Raw genomic sequence first — 23,437 nt, 5'->3', positions numbered from 1 at the left:
TAGTTTGCGTGTTATCATACAAGGATTCATGTTATTAACAAAATTGACATAATACTCAAGTAAATTTGCCTTTGATTGATTGATTTATAGTATATAATAAGGTTAAGCTTACGTGAAAACTTTTTCTTTTCCATAATTCCATCATTACCGGATGTAGCTTCCATCAGAGCATATACAAATATCTTGGAAAATGAAAGCGCCGCATCAGTAGAAGATATAATGACGTGCCACGTGGAGATAAAATTCAAGATTTGAAATTTACTAATTTTTAGAGTTAATCTCAAGTTAATATAGTTGTCATAACCCAGGTCCATGGTATGTATTATCTGTTTTGACTCAATAGGCTTTACAAAATTGTCACCATCGACTATATCATCATCGAGTCCAAAATCGTGCGTACTATGTAAATTTGTATTATATCTTATAATACTCTTATCTTTTCCTACGATTGCAATGTGAAATTCGCCTGAGATATCATGTGCGCTCCTTCCGAGCTTACGGGTCTAAAATCTATCGATCCTTCTCTTCTCATCAAATGTTGAGTTGTTCCACAAATGTGGGGCCTCCCAGCATTAAGGTCAATGTCGTGTCTCAATAAAATCCGTATGTATTTTCTCTAAATTGTCAAGGCACGTGCTATGTTATAGTCTTCTTTCTATATCGGTCATGTCTCGATTGAATATGAGAAATTCCACAGCCAAAGACTCGATTCATTACAGTAATTTGAATGCAGCTAGCACACAAAAGAAAAAGAAAAAACGCAGTTGAAAAAGAAACTCGAATACCACTTAATTTGAATCCTTGTTTATTTTAAGTTCACATTATATTTTTTTTCCAGGAACGACTTTGCATATCCAGTCAAACCTCTTTATATATATCATCCTTTGTTCGAATACTTTTTAACTGCTATGCAAAATATTGTTATAAAGAAGATATAATATAACATAATATGAAAAATTGGTTACAAAGAAAACTTGACCGTTATACTAAAAAATTGTTATAGAATATGATTGTTAAAGAGAGGTCGGATTGTACTAATAACAAAGCCAATAATATAATTATAGATATTCACAAGATTACCAGTATGAAAAGAAGGATCAAATACAAAGTACGTAAGTATTAATTGGGGAGAATTAAACTTTGAACTCCAATAAATTAAATCTTGCTATTCTTGTAAGATCTATAAATGAATTCTATCGAATGTAGGTATAAACAATTGTTGGAACTCTAAAAGTTTTGGATGTCTAAATCTTGCTATTCTTCTAAGATACTCCCTCCGGTTCAAAATAAGTGTCTGTTTAGCCTTTTTAACACCCCTTAAAAGAATTCTAACTTCTAAAAAAAAAAAAAAGATATTTTAACTAACAATCCTTAATTAATAAGACTCTTGTTATTTATTGCCTAAAGTAAATAAGGGCAGATCTGAAAAAATTAAAGTTTTAATTTTTTCTTGATTTTATAAGTGGACACTTATTTGAACCAAAATAAAAAGGTTCAGTGGACACTTACGGAGGGAGTATATGATAAGATCTCATTGAAGTTGATCGAACATAGATATACAAAAATATCAAACAGATTCTGTTGTTGCTATCATTGTTGTTATTCTTCTATTTATTGACAAAATTTCAAGTGATTGAAAATTTTTCAAGTGAATTGCGTGACCAAGATGACTAAAGTAATGGAATATTTTTTCCTCATAAGGAAAAAAAAAAACTAAATTGACAGCTTTTACCATTGAATTACAAGCGGTTGCCCAAAAAAAAAAAAAAAAAAAAAAAAAAAAAAAAAAAAAAAAAAAAAGGAAAAAGGAAAAAAAGAAATGTGGTCCAAGAAGTACTATACATATACTATTACTCTAGTATTTCTTTTTTTTTTTTTTTTAGGTATTCGATATTTAAAATTTATTGGCCTAGTTTATCCGGCTATGTTCTTGGCGGATAGCTAGGCTCATTAAGGGGTTAAATTAAAACTCTTTATCGAGAGTTTTGATTTTCAAGGTTCAATCCCGAAATATCTATTTAAGAATAAAAAGATTTCAATCTCATCACATTTTTAAATATCAAAAAAAGGAACGATGTGGCATAGATAAGTACTGCAACGATCTTACGTTTTTCTTTCTTTTCTTAATCATTGAACATTCGAATGCAAGAGATGAATGTACAATATATGTTACGGGTTTGACAAAACTCATGAATTTTAGCTCAAATCTTTTTATATATATTGAAAAATTCACTAAATATATACATATAAAATACTGAAACCTAGTAGCGTAAATAGGTTATGATTCCGATGGCACATTAGGATGGTTAAAACTCATAAACTTCAAATCTTGGACTCGTTAATCTATTCAAACTTATTGACTTGACTTACTTAAATTTGCACCTGGAGTAATGTAGTATCAAGATATTGTTCAAATTTAGCGGAGCCAAATACACTAAGATAATTTCTTCCCATTATTCAAGTCTCAGTGAGCAAGTAATTCGATGCCTGTGTTGGTCGAGATAGCACGTATATCGTAGAATTAATCCAGGTGCGAGCAAACTGATCAAAATCCTAGATCCGCTTCTGCAAAAACCCTGTACAATTAATTTAAGATTATTGGGAAACTCATAAACTTCAAATTCTAGATCCGTCTCTGTAAATACCCCGTAAAATTAATTGAGATACGTACAAGCTTACTCGAACACCACAATTATATATATAAAAAAAATACATTCAAGATATACCAATAGTATCAATCTTGACAACTCCTGATCATGTTATTTCATGCCTAGTATATTAGGGGTCCCTTAGTGCCGCATATCATTTAACATTTCATCACTGGCAACCCCTTCAACTTGGTGCTTACTACTTACGTGGTGGTTGTGAAAAGGATCCATGAAAATGATTTTTTTTAATAACAAGATAATTCAAAATCAAAAGTATATATACTCAAATTGACTTACTATAGTAGGGGAGCCCGGTGCACTAAGCTCCCGCTATGCGCGGGGTCCGGGGAAGGGTCGGACCACAAGAGTTTATTGTACGCAGTCTTACCTTGTATTCTGCAAGAGGCTGTTTCCACGGCTCGAACCCGTGACCTCCTGGTCACATTGGCAGCAACTTTACCAATTGACTTACTGGAATATTGCTTTTCTTAATTAAATAAATGTAACAATTGCACATGTTATTACAATGGTATATATGAGGTTGACTTGCGAACACGTTGCCAACTGCTTTTTCAAGTGTTTAGCAACTTAGATGGCAAGAATGTGACATCCATTTTTGTACAAAATTTGTTTTGGTATAACATTTGTCTACATGATTATCGACCTACAAAAGTCATTATTCAATATCCATAATATATTCTGCCAATTAAACTAAGATTTTTTTAGAAATGTACGTGACACAGTTTGAACTTAAAGTCACATTAAAATTCTGTCACAATTAATCTCGTATATTATAATCAGATTGCAGGCACGGAGCTATATATAGTGATCAATTGAAATTCCTTTATCAGAAAGATGTAACACTACTTGATTCATCAAATTGCTCTTCTTATTCTGCTCTAGTGTCATCTACAAATTACAATTACTTAACTTTAGATATCAATACGTTGATAACACAATAACAAACCCAATGTATTCCCACAAGGAATTTGAGGTGGATTAAAATATATGTGGATCTTACTCCTATCTTGGAAGATAGAAAGATTGTTTCCGATATCAATACCTTGATGCTTGAAGTAATTAATATATGATAAATTAATATATGATAATGCAACACCTTTGCATTTGAATTTGGGGCCATACGTTGCTATCAGCGGATTAATTAATTAGTGTTATAGAATATAGATTAGGCCCGTGCACAAATCGGTTCAATCCGAATTTCTGAACCGATTCGAAACAATTCGGATAATTTAATTTGGATAATACAATTCAATTTCAATTTACAAATGCAATTGTAAAATATTACGGTTTAACGGTTCGGATACGGTTGGCTTCAATTATCAACCGAACCGATCCGAACAAACCGAATTTATATGCCACAACTGACTAATATGACTAATTTGGTATATGTAATGTGGTGTTGGTGGATTTGTATGCTTGCACAAGTTTTCAAACTCTTGTTTTGCTATTTATATGCTATTATGCTTGCAAGTTTATGATTTTTTCTTGGTTAATATCTTGGTTATAAAGCTGCAAATTTAGGATCTCATGATTTTTTGTTATGTTTACTCTAAAATTGAAATGAAATAGTTACTTGTTTAAATTTCGAATAAACCGAACAAATCGATTTGTGTAACCGAACCGAAATAATAAAAAACGAATCGAATTGAACCTAGAATGGATCAAGTTTGATTGAAAATTTTAGAAAGTCGAAATTCGAAATTTCAACTCGATAATGGCCAAAACCGAACCGAACCGATTCGTGCACAGGCCTAATATAGATCAAATTGATATGATGTGACAAAACATCCCGTTGAAGCCTTACGTGAAGTGTTGGCGGTGGCTAGTAAATTACTCTGGGTTGCGAATAAAATGCAATAAACGAGCGGATTATATGATCATTATATGTATCCTTTTTGTCTTTCTCGATATCCAATCAAACGAATTCACATAAAAAGGAGTAGTAAAACATAACCACCATTGATTGTAGTGAAATTGATAGAATCTTTCCGCTCTTTAGCCAAATATCTCGAGATTGATTAACAAGAATGAAAAAAATCCTAATAGGGGGTGCATGCTTCTTCTTTTAATATGGGTCTTATATATGTAGTGCAAATTCAAAGTAATAGAAGCGTTAAAATGAGCACTAAACTCTAGGTGAAAGAATATACTCCTTCTGTTTCAATTTATGTAATATTTTTCGCTTTCAAAATTCAAACTGCATGAACTTTGATCAATATTTTAAAATGTATTTTTTTCCACCAAATTGATATGAAAAAATTTGCAACTTATAGTACTTTTCAATTATATAAATTTTAATCTTAAAATATTGAGTTTATCTAATCCAATTTAGCCTCAAAATTTAGTGAAATTAACTCGCTAAAAATAAAAATTATCATATAAATCGAGACAGAAGGAGTATTGTTAAAAAATAAATAGTCTAACCATGCTAATTAATAATTATCAAGGGAGAAAGTAGAATTTAGGACATTTCTGCGAATATCTCCAATTTGCTTGACAATAATAGCCCGACCCGACCCGACCCGAATGATTTGAAGTCGGTGACGTCATCCATTGGAACACGTATGACGTCATAGACCTAACCCTCCTCTTCGTTCTGCCACATGGCAGATTACTGGCTGCTCTACTGTACTACTAATAAATACGGTTTACGCTCCTTCCACGAGCGTGACAAACTGCACAAAGATTTTTCTTTTTCTTTTTTTATTGGTGATAATCATACTGGAGTAATTCTTATTTTTCATTTTATGTCGCAATAATTTCCTTTTTTTAATGGTGATATATTTAAGATTACAAGTTTCAAAGTTTATTATTTTTTCGTTGAACTTTGAGCTCAATTAAACCGAACTATATATTCAACTAGAGGGAATATTTTGTCAGTTTGTATTTAATGAAAGTTTGAATCTTAGGGCCCGTTTGGCCATGAAATTTTTTCACTTTATTTGAAAATCAACATTTGGCCATGAAAATTCTAAATACAACTTGAAATTGTATTTGCATTTGAAAAACACCAAAAAACTTGTTTTCATTTTTTTCCCCCACTTTTTTCACTTTTAATACATTCAAACAACAAAATATTATTTGCAAAAACTATAGCCAAACACAACTCCATCTTCAATTACAACTTCAACTCCAACTCCAACTCCAAAATACTAAATAAAGTGAAAAATATTTGGTTTTCATGGCCAAAAGCCTACTTAATAAGTTACTCCCTTTATCCTAATTTATATGAGGGTGTTTGACTTGAAATGTAGTTTAAGAATGAAAGAAGGGCTTTTAACTTGTGGTTCAAAATAAGCCATAAATATTTATGTAGCTAGAAAGCATTTCATTAAGGATAAAATGCGAAGTTTAAAGTTAAATTGTTACTAAATATACATATGTGTCATTCTTATTAGGACTGGCTGGGAAAAAACTAGTGTCACATAAATTAGGACGGGAGAATATATCTTAATCATTAGGTGCATTTATTTTCTTAGATTTGAGTCTTAATTAACCATTCATATTTTAATCATCAAGCGTGTTATTTTTATACAATCTTTTAGTGGATCTGAATGGTTAAGATCTATAACAAAATTCCAATATCATTAAGATGTTATCAAATTTAAGGGTTTCTGCATCACCAGTACTTCATCCACTTTAGCCGCTAACCAACAACAACATCACCTACTATCGACTATTGTAGTTGTAACCCACCATTATCAATTATTGTTACATTTACCGTCCACAGTCACCATTCTCAGCCACAACCATCACCGTCACTATTCACTACGGTCCACCGTCATCGTTACTAGCCATCATTTACAATCATCACCATCAACCACCATTATGACAATAAACTATCAATCACTACTGATGATCACCCGTATATATCGTCAACCACTCCTGTCAGTCATTAATTAATACTTATCACTATCATTCACCACAATTATCAATCACCATCATTTACCATCATAAATCATCACCATTAATCATTACCGTCGACCATCATAACTACTACCATAACCACCACAATTAGCCAACACCACCATTCACCTCCTCCCAATGGACACCCATAACCCACCCCATCAGTATATTTATATGTTTAATATTTAAATCTTAAAAACATTTTAAATGCAGATCACATTATTGTTTGTACTTTATTTGGAGTATCTTTTTGTCGTTATGTTGTGGATATAAACGCGCTATAGATGAGCCTCGGAGGAATTTCAATTTTCATCATCTCTTAACTCTTTCTCTATCTAAAATGTTAGCTTTCCGTGTCCATATACCATCTCTCATTGTGGCATGAGACATCCACTTGCTGCCCCTAATTTCCCTTTCTTCACTCCAATATTTTCTTTTCTTTTCCTTTCCTGGAAACCCACTTCTCCATTTTTTCCCTAAATAAAAACCCAAATCCAAACGCAACCCTTTTCAGTGTTTTCAACTCACTCAAAAATGGGAAAAACGCTTAGTGCACATTCAAAAAAAGCAAACAAACAGCCCAAAAACACCAAGAAAAAACCAGTTAAAGTTGTTTACATAGCAAATCCAATGAAGGTGAACACTAGTGCTGCAGAATTCAGAGCTTTAGTCCAACAACTTACTGGACAAGATGCTAAGTACCCGGTCATGGCAACAACAACCACCGAAACTGTCGGTAGTATGGGTGGCACAGTTCCCGAGACAAATAATGAATGCGAACACAAAAACGGTTTTTATTTTGTGGACAAGTCGAAACAAGAAGTTGTCCATCCTCAATTACCTAGTACTGATAATTATCTTGTGTATAATACTGAAGCTGCAACAACTGATAACTCGGATCTTTCGTTTGAGGATTATGTCGGAGGAGAAGATTATGTTCCAGAGTTGTTGGACAATTTGCCATTGGCTGCTACAAACTTGTGGTATGACTAATTCAATGATCGAACTTAAATTTATTTTTGTTCATCTAGTTGACTTCAAAAAGAACAAGAAGGGTTGATGAAGGCAATGTAAATTAGAAATTATTAGCTTATAGTAGCTAGTACTTGGGCTATGCCTTTATATTTATCGTAGTTTTTGTTATATATATACTACTACTAGGTGATACTATGTAGTAGTACAAGTCGCTAGCCATGTCCAACTTGCTTTGATACTTTTGTATTTAGTGGCTAGTTGCTGCAACTTGGAGATAGAAATAATTGATCTTGTACTAACTATTCATTCGAGATCTACTTTGAGTTAGCAAAAAAGGACTATGTATTTACGTACTACTAATAAAGTCAACATTTTAAGACAGTGAAATGTAATTTAATTGTTTCAGGAGAACAAACGAATGATCTTTTTTGGGCTTAGCATTATATTACAAGAGGCTTCTTAGTCTGCGACTATCAGAATTAAACTCTGAAGATTATTTGGGAATTTTGCCCAAAAATTGAAGGTGTTAAGCTAAGAAAAAAAAAAGAGTCGAAGACGGCTTAACACGCAGTAAGAGAGAGCCCCCTCATCAGGTGGTTTCTGGGAAAGAATAAATAGGAATTGCTTCTAACTTCCTATAGTTCCTCTTCTATGTTCTAGGTCCTTTCCTCTCCATGAGTTTCATATATAGTTGTATTCTTATAGCTTCCTTGTTTGTAGACAAAGCGGATTAGGAATTACATTTCATTCCAAAGCATAACTTGTATCCATGTGCTTTATATTCTTTTGCTTCATTGCTTCTTAGTAATAGTTATAGTGAAGAAAAATGTGTCCAGGTCTTAAACTAGAGGGGAGCGAAAAAGGGGATTCATCCAAAACCTCTTCGCCCCAAAAATCACATTGTATATAACTATATATATATATATATATATATATATATATATTAGGTCAAGTTATTTTCTCAAGGTATATTGTATATATAGTAGTTGATGACTTCTTGGTGAAGATTCTGTCTCCGCCACCGTCATGTCATTGATTAAAATTAACACTGATTTAGTAATCAATATCAATCGAAAATTGAAATGGTAACTGAACAAATAAAATGATTTCTTAAGTCAGAAAGCTTGAACTGAGTATTTATCTTTTCCGCTTTGATATTAATAGAAGCTAAATCAACCCTAGTGTTTGTCATACATTACTAACTTCTTAATAACATCTTGAATCTTTATTATACAACAGGACTTACGGTTCAAATTTGTTTTTACCCTTTAGCTTAATTAATATTACTTGCATGCAACAATATTCTGAGCTAGTCTTCAATATGATGCATGTGATTTCCTCAAGATGCATCTTATATTGAATATATAAAATTGTGAGTAAATCCTTCATATCAATTTTCTGACTACTAAAGGAAATATCTACAAGTTGATAAAAGTAGGCAAGTGGTGCTTTAAAGTGGGGTAGATTTTCAATTTTCAGCAAAGGTGTGCTATAAGGATTTGAGGTCTAAAACATTTGTGTTAAACCGCCGAAATTGTGTATTTTCATGGCCATGGAAGAAGAAAAAAAACTAATGTTTGCACCCACAAGGGTATAAAATAGTAGGCGAAGAACCATGAACTTTCAAGTTTAAATCTTAGGGCCCGTTTGTCCATAGAAACAAAAAAAAAATCACTTTTTTTGGAATTTTGGAGTTGGAGTTGGAATTGTGTTTGGCCATAGTTTTTGAAATTATAGTTGTAAAAAAGTGAAATTTTTTGAAAAACAAGTTTTTGGAATTCCGGAATACAACTTCAAGTTGTATTTGAAATTCTTATGGCCAAACGCTGAAAAGTGAAAAGGTGGAAAAAAAATCCGGAATAAAGTGAATAATTCTTATGGCCAACATAGGTGTAGACAGAAAACGTTTAGGTGAATTTTTTGCATCTGCTTAAGCCTCGGTCAGAGTAATTACCCGGCATCTGTGTTTGTGGGATGTAGCAAATAAATAGACATGTGAATTGCTATAGCTTTCTAAGTTCTGTTGCCGTCCTATAATCTAGAACATAAGTTATACTCATTGACAATATAAATATATTTTACACTATTAATATATTTTCATATGCTATGACAAGTTATACTTTAATTTCTGGGTTACCAAATTAAGCTTATCAGAGGCCTGCTGCTATAAGTAACCTTAGTTACCTTAAGAGTATAGCATAAATAAATAGATATGCAGTGCACAAAAATTCACTCTTTGTTCTAGTATAAGATTTCAAAGCGACGTTTTCTTAAATTGAATGAATAAAACATAACATTAGAATGAAATTTAACATTGATGCTACGTGTAGTTATAGATTGTAAAGAGGGCAGAAAGAGACATCCATTTACAGCTTTGTCACTGCAACTTGCAATCATGTTCATGCACCCAAGTTAATAGCTAGCTTGGTACTACTAATTTTGGCAGGTTATTCGCAAGTTGATAAACCTACAGAAAGTCTCAGTATAACTAATGCTAGGTTAATTAGAGTAGGGTTTAGTCTGTAATTATATTTCAGAATATAGCACTTAGAACTCTTAAGGTCATGTCCGTTGTTACCGCTTTAAAAAGAATAACAATTACTGTTATTGTTGTTGTCGACTTGTCATAATTTTTGCTATTACTATTACTGTTATTATTTGTTTATGATCTTAAGCAAGATAAATTAACTTGAACCAGAGGCTGATAGACAGAACGTCTAGTAAAGCTTCATAAACTTAGAATTAGTATTTAAACATTGACATAGCTAATGATTAGTTATATTATTAAGATGGAGATTGTAGAGTTCAATCCCAGTCTAAATAGAGGAGACATAGCTATATAATGGAGTCGTTGCCTCACGTAGAGAGGTAAGAAGGAAAACGTAAAAGAGTTGTATTTTTACACAATATTGTTCTATAATTTTCTTAATGACACCAGAGCTTTTATTCTAACCCAAGTTATTCTCTATCCTAAACCCTGTTTCACGTTCTTCAAGGGCAAATTCATCTTCCTCACTCTCTCCCTTTCACCAAGATCTCTTCATCAATTATAGGTTATAAGTCCCAAAAATTGAAAATCCTCAAACTATCTTGTTTGGAGAACGAAAATAAGCCAGTTGATTTAGATCTTGAAGATTGGTGATATTATTGTGAAGGAATTGTCATCTAAGGTTTTGGTAAACGAAAATGATGATGAAGAAAACATTAACCCTAAGTTTATAAAATGAGAAAGAGAAAGGGATCATGGTGAGAAGTTGGCTAAATGGAACCATGATTGAAGAGTCACTATTCCTTACTAGTGGCAGCACTTCGACCAAACTATCGTGGGAGAGTCTTGAGGATAATTACCTACAAGCTATCAAGATAAGAAATTTCAATTAAAACAACAAATGTAGAGTATTATGATGAGATCAAAATTTGTAGATGAATACATTAAAGAATTTGTGATAATCTCGCTACTATAAGCAAACCGTTAGACGAAGATAGGGGGGTTATAAATTGATAAAGGTTTTGGAAACAAATACGAAACCTTGAGGATTGTTAGACAAGGCTCCATATCCAACCTTCACTCAGTTTGTTAATGCACTCAGTGAAGAGAATATCATATGAGAGGACAAGATAACGAGGAGGATAATATTGATCAAGCTATGACTTTTCAAACTCGAGAAAACACAAGGTCCGTTACATAGACTCTGGAGCAAGCTTGGAGTTGTATCATTGCCAACGTTCAGCTTGAGGGGGATATGGTAGTAAAGCCTAGTTAGCTTAGATTAATATTTAAATATTGACATAACTTATGATTAGTTATTTTACTAAGAGCAGGATTGTAGAGTTCAATCCCAATCTAAATAGAGAAGGCATGACTATATAATGAAATTATTGCCTCGCGTAGAGAGATAAGAAGAAAAACATAGAGAGTTACTATATTTTTACACCCAATATTGTGCTATAATCTTATTCAGAGCCGTGAAAATAGTCTCTTGCAGAAATGCAAGGTAAGGCTGCGTACAATAGACCCTTGTGGTCTGGCCCTTCCCCGGACCCCGCGCATAGCGGGAGCTTAGTGCACCGGATTGCCCTTTTTTTTTTAATCTTATTCAGAGGCTGCAACGTAGCGATGGAAAATCAGTGCGACAAAAATGACGAATTGCATATAGGTGATATATAAACTAAATTTTCGAAACTTTTATTGTAATGGTAAAGATTATTCAAGAGTTATTTTAGATCATATAGATAAATCTAATTAGGTATAATATCCTATGGAGTAGTATTTTTTTGAATTCCCTATATGTATTCGTTGCTCTGCCACGAATTGCAAAGTTTGGCCAAACAACTAGCTAGCTAGTTTAGTACTCATTGGCAGTTTAGTCGACTTGTCATTAGTTATTAGCTTTTGGTTTTATATAAACCAAGTACATGAACTAGTTGTGGCTATTAAGATATAAAGATTTGTTTTTTCAGTTTCATTTCAGACATGAAAACCACAAGCATCATGTGATCATTCATTTTAAAATAAAAATGAGCAATTAAATTGTGATTATGTTATTAACAGACTAAGCTAGGAAGATTATAAATAATTTTGCAGGCTTTACACCATTCAAAAATCACACAAAGATTAGTAATTGGTGTACTTTTCTTAACATTAATAGATAAAACATTAAGGGATCGTTTTGTATTGATGGTTTAGAATAATTAGAACCAGCATAAAATATACCATACTTTCTAAGACTGTAGTGTTTGGGTGCATAAGATTTTTTTTTTTTTAAAAAGGCTCAAATAACAAGTGCAACATTTGTTTGGCGGGTTAATTAAATAATGCCGACACTAAATCATGCGATGTTCTCTTAGGCAAGATAGTGGAATAAGAATATCTAATATAGCCATGCGAGAATAGGACCATTTAACGGTAAAAATTCTCTTTATAATATATTTAGTAAATAAAATACTCATGTGTATAACGATCTCCTCATAATTAAATATCACGTAATAATACTTTCATTATTAATTATTGCATAAATAATAATTTATGTATCATCATTTTCGCATTACTTGTTAATAATTTGTATCCAAAAAATATACTAAACCAGAAACAAAAAAAAACTTCTGAAACGTAAATAGAATCTGGAAAAATATGTGTAGGAATTAAATCGATCCCATTGAATGCACAATGTGTTCTTAAGGAAATTGTTCCCCTCAATGTACCCGAGGTTGTGGAATATATCCTTCCAGGATAGAATGATTTACTCACCATAGTAGCGGTACTGCAAACTTTGGTGACAGTAAACCACTCGAAGGCTGTGAAATCACACGACAATTTTATGAAGTGCAGAAGAAGAAGACAAAAATTTCGTAAGGAAAAAATCCGAAGAAAATAGAAATTTATAGCCATTGAAGCACTGGTTTTGAAAAGGTTTGCAACCTTTCAGAAAGGCCATGTAATAACGAGCGGGAAATTTAAAATAATCCGGGAAAGAAAATGGGTCAGACGCGTGGATCCGGATCACTAACTGGGTCAGGATTTGGATAATTAATTAAATAATTAAAACTACATAAATTTGGTCCAAAAAAGATTATCAATCAAGCCGAAGCCAAGTGGCGACGATGGCACAAGGGGAGGTCCTCTTCTCAACTCTTTATGAGCTAGAAGATGTGTTTCTCTATATAAGCAGAAGAACTTTCTTTTCCACTACCAATGTGGTAGATATTCTTTATCCCGAAAGCAATAAAGAAACAATTCAAATTTTTTATTTTTCCTCCATAATTTCTTCCCTTCATTTTTCATTCAACCAATCATTAAAACCCAACGTAACTAATAAGTGAACCAATAAGATTGCATATATAGTTTCGTACTAGTGTGTCAAAATCAAAAGTGGTACACACGTTTGGTTCAAGTAGCTATTCTGATGTTCACCAGTATAGTTGCCCACTTGTTAATTGGATAAGCCGATCGAGAGGATAAGTTTTTGGACATGTCCTTTCTTTTATTTAATATTTTTATGATTGTTATTGTTATAATAATAATAATGTTATTACTACTATTATTTACTACTCTCCTATTTTAATTTATGTGAACTCATTTGATTGTGCACGATATTTAAGAAAGAGTGAAGACTTTTGAAACTTGTAGTTCAAAATAAGTCTTGAATATTTGTGTGGTTATAAATTATTTCATAAAGTGAATTTTTTTTCCAAATTAAGAAAGAGGTCATTTATTTTTTACATAAATTAAAAAAAAAATAGATTCGCATAAATAGAGGAAGTATTAGTTTCGGGGATCATTTTCTAGGGCTTTGTCATTTATGATCATGAGAGGAAATCTGATGGCTAAAGCTTTACCCTATTGGGAAAAGATAAATGGGGTCCCATCTTTTGATCACATCTGTCTCTTAATTTATTTTCCATATAAAATATTTTCCAAGGCTATGATGACAATGAAAAATGCAATGGTTAGGTAGTTAACTAGGGCAATAACGTGTATGCTCACGTACAGGTGATTTTTCTTTTTTATTTAATCATTTGGTATTGTTGATGATTTATTGGCTCGACTAATTCAGATTTGTTCTACATCAGACCTATTTAAGGGGGAAGCATAAGATCTTTATTCATTTTAATATCTCGAGGCCGAGATTTTTGATTAACAGTGAAGAAGTCTCATCCATCCCACTATACTCATTAGTAGGGATGTTCACGGAAAAATCGATAAATCGAATTAAATGGCAAAAAATAACCGATATTTTTAGGTTTAATTTGATTTTAATATTAAAAACAGACAAAATATGATTTAATTTTGATTTTAAGTAAAAAATAACTGAAAAAACCTGAATCAAACCGATTATATGAATAATATTAAAAGTTAAAATTTTACATATATATATATTTGAAATTTTACACCGTAGTATACATTGCATTGCATTTTTTTTTCCGTTTGGGCCTAAGTACAAAAGTTTGCAAAGGAAAATGGTCCATAGCCCACGAATTACTACAGGCAGGCATTGCAATTTGCAACTTTGCAATTGCAGTATCCAAATAGAGGAATTAGAAGACCTAGTTTCATTCCTCTTTCAAGCGACTCTTTCAACTCTAATTAGTTACGTTCCTGAAAGGTAAAACTACAATTCTATGTGAACTATTTTGAGCATATAGTTAAGATTTTGTTTTTAAAAAAATAAAAACCGTTAGAAACGAAAAAACTGATATAAACCAACTTAATAAAAAATCGATTTAATTAGTTTGATTTGATTCTTGTATTTAAAAAACCAATTTAAATAATTTGGTCATCTTTTGAATAATAATTGACCCAAATTGAATCATGAACACCCCCACTCATTAGTGGTGAATTCTTTGATAATGAGTGGACAAATTAAAATGCATTTAATCTTTTTCATTTGTAAGCCACCCCCCACCCCTCCCAAGCCTCTTTTTATTAACTGGGTATATTTAAAGAGTTAATTTCAACACACTGAGTATAAAAAGTGTTCACAATATCATATGCACTTAACTACATATGCCCTTTCTATAAAACTGACATTATGAATATAAAAAAACAAGATACATTATATGCCATAACATGTTAAAATATAATAATCGTGTGAGAAATTACACATTAATGTTAATTTTGCCTTTATTTTCTTGCCATATTTAAGTTTTACTTTTCTTTTGAAGGAAAGTCAAAATATTACTGTAATTGCTTTTACTTTTTTTGAAAGGAAAATATAATTCTCTTTCACATTTGGTTATTTCTTGTATTGGGGGAAATTTTTTGGACATCCTTCCCGCAACTAGAACATAGAAAAGTATTCACTATGTAGTCCTTTAGATAGTTTTGCTTAAGGGGAGATTTATTCTCTAAATAGTTTTAGATTTTTTTTTTAATTATATTAGTATTATCATGTGCAGGTCAATTGACCAAACTCATGATATCATATAATAAAGTCTTTTTTATAATTTTCTTTGGCGTTTGATTTATCGTCGTTGAAGATTTACAAGTATTAGCTTCCGCACGACGTCCTGATTATTTCGATCCCAACAATTAGTATGGAAAATGTTAAATAAGTGTTCTATTTAAGGTTAAGGGTTCATATAGCTATATATACTATGAATATTTCTTATCATGGTTGGAGGTAGGACTATCATGATTTTTTTGCTTTCATTATTTCCTTTTTCATACTGTTTTAAATTATTTCTCTTTGTGTCGAGGGTGTACTGGAAATAACATCTCTACCTCACAAGGTAGAGTCAATATCAGTGTACACTATACCCTTTCCAGACCCCACTTTTATGGGATTACAGTGGGTATGTTGTTGTGGATTGTTGATGTTAAGGAAATCTCAACAAAAATGTTTTTTTTTTTCTTTTTTCCAATAATGGTGTTGAGAGCTTTTAATGTGGAGGACTGGAGGGTCCTCGACTAAGAGCTTTCAAATCGACTTATTGATTTGCATAAATGCATTTGGAGGGTAGTTGTTCATCACTATAATTGGTATTGCATAATATATAGTATTATAAATGCACTAGTTCTATTTTATATTCTCTGAAAAATATAACCTTTGGTCTCATAACTCTCATGCTTCTTACTCTCGCCATCAAGATCCTTCATTATGAGTCTTTTAATCTTGTTGTGAGATGGATATGCATAAAAAGATTTTGCGGTGTTAATGACTCATTTTTAACCTATTGGATCAAACAAATTTAGATTGAGGGATATTAACATTAATTCACATTGCCGACGCCAAATGGAGAGACATTATTGTTCGTAATATAACTCAAATTACTGCCTCTTCCACAATTGTTATGAGTTTCACGGGAGAAGTGGATTTTTAGGTCACTTACAAAATATTTTTAGTCTTATATCTTTTTTACAAGAGATTTTCATTTTTATACATAAGAGATCTGAAAAGATCATTTTCTTCTATTCAAATTGTAAGAGGGTAAAAGATTTCATTCCATCTGAGTTTTTCACCACCAGCCCTCTTTATACAAATTGAGGTGAAACACAAATACTAAATGACTCGATTAATCCAAATTCATGTAGTAGAAAGCATCTTATGGTGTTTTGGCCTTTCTACCAAAGACTATTCCATTTCAAGAATTTTGAACCCGACATGTTAAAGATGGAGGAACCTTTACTATTCACCATAATTTTTGAATTTTGATAGTCAGGTGAATGACATGCTTGACAGAACTTGTCACTTTACTGATTCATGTGTGCCGATATCTCAACATTAATTAATGTGTACATTAACAGTATGTCAAAGCCACTGTAATAAGGCTCTTTTTGCTGCAGAATTTAACAGGCATAAATCATCAACCATAAGATGGAAAATATTGTTTCATCCAAATTAAAGCAAGTCTTAATAATTGGTTCACGGACTAGTTCGAGACATATTTACCCCTTCTTAATTAGTTCTTACTATGATAAAGCAGGGAATGTATACCTTACGGTACGTAGAATCTGATTTATTTTTTGAGTGATAGTGAAAAAGTGATCGAATTTTTAAATTATCGTAAGACCTTTCGTAAAATTCCTTCAAATGAAATATCACAAGCTAATGTAGTTGAAGTACTGATCATAATCTTGGATGTGCCACAAATCATTTTCTTCCGTATATAAAAACTTAAATTTGTAATCCGTCCTAATTTATTTGACGGTATTTCTACTTTAGTATGTCCTAAAAAAATGACAATTTTATCTGATAATTATAAACAATTTCATTTTAAGTAGTAATTACATATGACCAATAAGTTGTGGGAGGCTTGGAGCAATTTTTCAAGGCACATTACGGTAAATGCTATTATAATCACTTAATGCAAATATATTTTTTATATTTCAAAATCAAACACTTATACCCTTTATATTATGAAAATCCTACATATATGCTTCATGTTTTTCACATACAAACACTTAATATGCGTGAAAAATGAAAAACATAAGTTATTCAAATTAATACAACAACAACATACCAAATGTAATCTGGGGAGAATAGAATAGAATGTACACATACCTTATCCCTACCTTTGTAAGGTGGAGAGAGTGTTTTCAGTAGACCCTCCGCTCAAAATGTTATTCAAAGTAATAATTGTATAAAATTTTCATAATATAGAGAATATTCTAAGTGATTGACATTGAAAAATATGAAATATATTTACCGAGTAATATTATAAAGTGTTTAGATATTGAGGATTTATACAGTTGATATCAAGTTAACTTGGGATTGTATCATAATATTATCGTTTGACTTTGTTCAGGAATGCATTAAAATATTTATGACATTATTTCATACTTTCCCGTTGAGTAACATTATAAAGTGTTTAGATATTGAGGATTCATACCGCGTCGATATCAAACTAACTTGAGATTGAATCATAGTTATTGTTTAACTGTATTTAGTAGGGCATTAAAATATTTGTCACATTAACTTAACTCACATTTCACAACAATAACCAAAACTTCAGGGGGTCAAATATACAAGTTTGACATCTTTTGGACTGTAAAGAGTCCCTTCCTATAAACCCAATGACAAATCATTATTCAACGAAATCAAGAATTCAAAACCCTAGCTCTTCAAAGTTTCTTTCTTCTTTAATTTTTCAACTTTGCTAAAGATTTCATTATTTGAGGTGTGTTTTTCTATATGATTTGCTTTAATTTTCTGATGTGTAATAATATGTAAATTTTGTTTCTTTTTTCTCTTAACTTTACACAATTGCTATGGTTTTCTGTACCTGTTCTCTTTAAATCGTTACTATGTGCTTTAATATACAAAACCCATGTTGCATTATGTGTTTCTGATTTGGGTTTCTTGTTCCACATTTTTTACTTAGGACAAAACTCAAGAATTCATTGTTTATTGGTCTTTGTTTTTTTAAAGAATGAAGCTTTGTTAGTTTTTCAAGATTAGAGGGTTAATTTGCTCTTGTTATACTCTATTTTTATAGAACATGCTCCATAATACAAAACCCATGTTGCATTCTGTGTATCTGATTTGGGTTTTAAGTTCCACTTTTTTTTACTTAGGACAAAACACAACAGTTCTTTGTTCATTTTTTTTTCTTTATAGGGTATTCTAGTTTTGTTCCTTTTTTGGTTTGTATTTTTTTTTTTTTGTTGGAGCTGATTGTAATGTAAAGAAGTTGAATAACCTTAGAAAAAGAACCGATTTTTATGCAACGGTGCTAAATCCCAATCCCGCCTTGTAATACAAGCATTTGTCTCAATTAAAGGAAGTTTCTCTTTTAATTGAGGAAAAGTTCTGGTTAAAAGTGTTAATTTGTGACTGATGGGGGGACAACAAATTTGAATCTAGAGACACATGAGCTGAAAAAATGCAAAAGACTATTTTTAACTCAAGAATGGGCATAAATTGTATTCCTATGGGTCGGTGTTTGAAAAACCCTGTTAATCCTACATAAAAAGGTTTTATTGAACGTCAAACTCGTTTGTAGTGATTTATACATAGCATTTACCTGTAGAGCTGCCAATTTATCTATTTGGGTTACCAGTATTTCACTAGTCGAGTTAGTTATATGTGCATGCTCCTATTGTGCTATTTTTGTAACTTTCTTATTTCTTTGGACAAGTAGGTTGGAGTTCATATGAGTTGAATATGGTTTGAATTTTCATGTAGTTCTGGTGGTTCAAACTCGAGTACCTAGTGTTTTTGATCTTGTGCTGCAAGTTTGTTACGTTAAGGGTGGTGCGTGTGCCTTTCACTGATGGCAACAGCTTTTTATACCTACTAGGTGTTGAGTTTATGTTAAGACTCTTTCTAGAAGATTATCCTATGGTTTACTCACCTGGATTATGTTCTGGTTTTAGGCTGGTGTCATCATATAAAGTACTCTGTATGTTCTAGACTATTTTAGGCTAGTTTGAGCCTTAGTGTGGATATAAGATGTTAGGATTTCATGAAATGACTTTCCTATAATTCATCTCCCTTCAATGTTGATTGAGTTGGCATCTACCTGAAAAGTCAAAACCTGGTAACTGGAAGTGTTTGTATTGTGAGATGTCCACCTCCAATATAGCGTATGCATTTAGGTCTCTCCTTTAAGTTGCTTTGATTCACCGGTGAAAGATAAGATCCATTTTTAAATTAACTTTAGTTTGTAAAGTCGTTTGAAGTCTGGAGCCTTTACCTATATAAAGAGATATTTCGCTTCTTTTTAATGAGCTCATTTAGCTATATCATATAAAAATGTTCTTTCTATACTTCATGATCCATTAGAATAGTTCTTTAGTTCCTTGTAATCTCTTACAGCCAGGTTACGTTTATCTACTGCTTTAAGTCCAGTAGCTATGCTCTAGAGTTGCCTCTTAGTGAGGTGTATATCAGAAAAATGCAAGTCTTGATCTTCTTCTACAGTATTTGTAGTTGGTTCATAGATGATACAATAACAACATACCCAGTGAAATCCCACAATTTGGGGTCTTTTTTTTTTTTTTGGCCCGGGGGGGGGGGGGGGGGGGGGGAGGTGTACGCAGATTTACCCCTAGGGAGGCTGTCTCCGAATAGGTCTTGAAAATATTAAAAACCAAAAAGGTGAGCTTGCAGGGTATCAGGGTCCAGGAAAAACCAGCGCTTGAATCCCTTCTTGCTAAAGTTGAACAACTCCACATGTCGAGCATGGTGTGCATGCCTGGCAAGGACATAGGCAGTAAACTGGTTTTATGCTCTATTTACTGAACAAAATATTCACCAGGCTCCGCATGTTGAGTTCTTTCAACTCTCGTGAGGGCAGATTTGAACTATGAGCTGTATGATATCTTCTGGTCCTTATACCACTCAAGTTTAAAAGGATACTTCTCCAGTAACGTGCTTTAGAAGCCCATTTATACTCGATGGCAGGACCATAGAAAAACTCTGAAATATAATCATGTAATGGTTGAATTAGGACACCTATAAACTGCAAAGCAAATGTTAGTTGGAGACTCTAGGAAACCGTATGTCACAGTTGGTTACAATCACATTTCAGTTTGAGAGCCTGATTTTAAATCAGAAGATGCAATTATCCCTTTAAAATACTTGCAGGGGAAAACCTAGTGGTAGGTGGTTGCTGCATTCTGATGCTTCAAATTTCTTTACAATGTTTATACTGTTAACTGCGGTCCCTTGTGTCAAACTACTTTACTGTTGCTTGCGTAGTATGGTTTTATACCTGGTTTTTTAAGATCAATCCTGATAATTTGCTGCTTTTGATATACGACAGAATAAGTAAGTGAAAATGAGTGGAGCAGGAGAGAAAGGATCAACGACCACTAAGACTCCGGCAGATTTTCTGAAGTCTATTCGTGGACGACCTGTTGTTGTTAAATTGAACTCTGGTGTTGACTATCGAGGTTAGTCATTCTGATTTGCTTCTGTTTTTTCTTATGATTCTTTTGCACTTACTGTTCTCTTGCTTATGCATTTGTTTGTATATACTTCTGTGCTCAATAACATGATGAAACTCTAGTGTCATGTATAAGAGTGACAAATGTACTGCTCATTGCCTATTCTCACCTCAGGCTTTGTATTTGGACATCTAAATAATTTACTAACAGAGCAGCAGCTGAAATAGTACTTTAGATTTAATTTTTGACACATAAAGGAAGTTCTATTGTTGAGAATTAATTGTAAGGGCTTGTTTGGACATAATTTTTTTTTTTTTGGTTGCTTTTTTTAAAGTATTGTTTGGTTATACATTTGAATGGATTTTTGGTTAGTTGTTGAATATGAGTGAACCCCCTGGGGAAACTTCAAATTTTTCTCCGGTTAAATGCATGTCCAAATACAACTTCAACTTTAAAAACTCTTATTTTCAAGTTTCAACCAAATTTGTGTTCAAACGCCTATTAATTGTAGTATCCTGTCATTTCAAATAATTACTGCTCAGTTTGTGTTATGTAACTCACCACATTTGCATCGACCGTTAGTTTTCTGCATATATAGACTAAACTAAGCACTCAACCAATTTATATGTGTAATAAACAGCTTAGTGGTAGATGTTGTAATAGTTTCTGCTTTGTAGTAACAAATTGTTTTAAATTTTCTGAAAAGCTGTTCTTGATGTTGTATCTGTAACATACGCTCTGGCAGCGAAATTAAGAGAAAGTGTTTCTTCATCTGACATTCCCTCTCATTCTGAAGTGTTTCTTCATCTGACATTCCCTCTCATTCTCGTGACAAAAAAAAGCTGGCTTTGTGCCCCAGCTATCGCTTTTCTTGGGAAACCAAAAGAGCTACGCAAGGGCTTGTTGCCCTGATACCAGTGCATCTATAGTTTGAAACTTATCCACCTATTTATCTAATCCACCACTCCTGTAATATCTACTCGCCAACCACTCCAACTTCTTGCGACTTAAGGCTTAGCCCGAGAAAGCGCTGCATGTGTGCATCTTTAGGTGGAAGTTCTTCTTGAGAAAGTAAATATACTCTACCTAAAACCTCTGTGCTAGCCTTCAATTTCTTTGCAAATCGCTTATCATTTTCTTCAGGTGGTAGTTCTTCAAAATGCAGGAGGACAAACTTAGTTCAATTACATTCTAAGGTTGTTATTGCACGGTGCAGGTATCCTTGCCTGTTTGGATGGATACATGAATATAGCAATGGAGCAAACAGAAGAATATGTTAATGGACAATTGAAGAACAAATATGGTGATGCCTTCATACGAGGAAATAACGGTAAGCAAAAAAAAAAAAAAAAAACTAGTTTCTAACCTTTGATTAGTGTACTTGTGCCTCCAATGATCAGAAGGTAATATTAAAAAAATTCTCTTCTTGCAGTGCTTTACATCAGCACATCGAAGAGGACTCTCGGGGAGGGAGCTTAAGATCGTGCATACGAGTGATTGGTCCTAGTTATCCTGGCAGTTTTTATTGTGTAACTGGCCTTTCTCAACTTGTCCATGAAGTTTCCTCTGAATGTTGTAATTTGTGTAAGTTTTGGTAGATCATGGATGTTATCGTAATTGCTATTTCTTTAGTGAGTCAATGCCATTTTTTTTTCCGTTGCCAAAATCAAGAAATGGCAGCCTTTAATGGTGGATCTGAACATCTGTTAAGCAGTTTCATCTTGACTTTATTTTGGATAATAGATGCATATAAAATTTACTAGCCTTTGAATCACCTAATTTGTGATATTGCAAAAACTTACTAGCATATTTTTTTTTTATTCTCAATGGCAATGCATTTTAGCAAAGTTGGAATATTAACTTATAGTTAAGTTTGGCATCTATATAGAAAAAAATTAGAATCTAATGTAGTGTTGGTACTGCAAGAAATCATGTTCTTTCTTATTAGAATAATAAAATAACGAACTGATTTTCTTTGCATTGAAGGCTAGTATTTTCATTGTTTAATTCCAAATTTAAAACAGTTCTTATGCAAATAAAAGAAAGTCAGGTGAGTCCAACTTTGCATGAATTTTGTTGTTTATCTAATATTTTCTTGACTATTAATTAATCATTCATTCCTTTAGTGATCATCCAGATAATTCTCTGATAATGGCTGGAAAATTTTACTAACGTTAGGTGCATGTTATAACACTCCCTCCGGATAAAAAAAAGAGTCTACTTAGCAAATCAAGAAAGAATTAATTTTATTTTTTCATATTTGCTCCTATTAAGTGTTATATGATCAAATCCCAATGTCTATTTAATTAGGGATAGTTTAGTCAAATTACCTATTTTTGTCTAGGAGTTAGTATTTTCTTAAGGAGTGTGCAAATGGCTAAGTGGACTCTTTTTTTGATTCGGAGGGAGTACTAAACAGTAGAAAAATTATTTTTGTAAGAGGATGCAACTGTAGGAAGCTCTATTAGCGAATGCAATTTCCCGTCTATTAAGATGGATCATGCCCGATTGCTTGGCTCAATCTAATAAAATAGATAATTAGATGTCTATTCTACTT

General features: G+C 32.5%; 2 protein-coding genes across 2 annotated transcripts; both read left to right on the top strand.

The window, feature by feature from the left end:
• The first annotated feature begins 6,818 nt into the window (after positions 1–6,818).
• LOC132607559 (uncharacterized) lies at positions 6,819–8,515 on the top strand. The gene is made up of 2 exons (XM_060321581.1): positions 6,819–7,558; positions 7,957–8,515. Exons 1-2 carry the CDS (start codon positions 7,110–7,112, stop codon positions 7,970–7,972), a joined length of 465 nt encoding a protein of 154 aa, XP_060177564.1. The 5' UTR covers positions 6,819–7,109; the 3' UTR covers positions 7,973–8,515.
• A 9,495-nt stretch (positions 8,516–18,010) lies between these two features.
• On the top strand, positions 18,011–22,659 carry LOC132607558 (sm-like protein LSM36B). Its single transcript, XM_060321580.1, has 4 exons — positions 18,011–18,167; positions 20,757–20,886; positions 22,097–22,210; positions 22,313–22,659. Exons 2-4 carry the CDS (start codon positions 20,772–20,774, stop codon positions 22,357–22,359), a joined length of 276 nt encoding a protein of 91 aa, XP_060177563.1. The 5' UTR covers positions 18,011–18,167; positions 20,757–20,771; the 3' UTR covers positions 22,360–22,659.
• Positions 22,660–23,437: the final 778 nt, after the last annotated feature.

Source organism: Lycium barbarum, chromosome 8 (assembly GCF_019175385.1).
Source record: "Lycium barbarum isolate Lr01 chromosome 8, ASM1917538v2, whole genome shotgun sequence".
NCBI classification, from domain to species: domain Eukaryota; kingdom Viridiplantae; phylum Streptophyta; class Magnoliopsida; order Solanales; family Solanaceae; genus Lycium; species Lycium barbarum.
The sequence above is the reverse complement of the archived record's forward strand: the minus strand, read 5'-3'. Positions and strand labels throughout refer to the sequence as shown.

Bases quoted from the DNA above. Each gene is read 5' to 3' on its own strand.
- LOC132607559 (XM_060321581.1), top strand. From the start codon at position 7,110: ATGGGAAAAACGCTTAGTGCACATTCAAAAAAAGCAAACAAACAGCCC.
- LOC132607558 (XM_060321580.1), top strand. From the start codon at position 20,772: ATGAGTGGAGCAGGAGAGAAAGGATCAACGACCACTAAGACTCCGGCA. The intron at 20,887-22,096 runs GTTAGTCATTCT...TGCACGGTGCAG, and splicing joins CTCTGGTGTTGACTATCGAG to GTATCCTTGCCTGTTTGGAT. The intron at 22,211-22,312 runs GTAAGCAAAAAA...CTCTTCTTGCAG, and splicing joins CTTCATACGAGGAAATAACG to TGCTTTACATCAGCACATCG.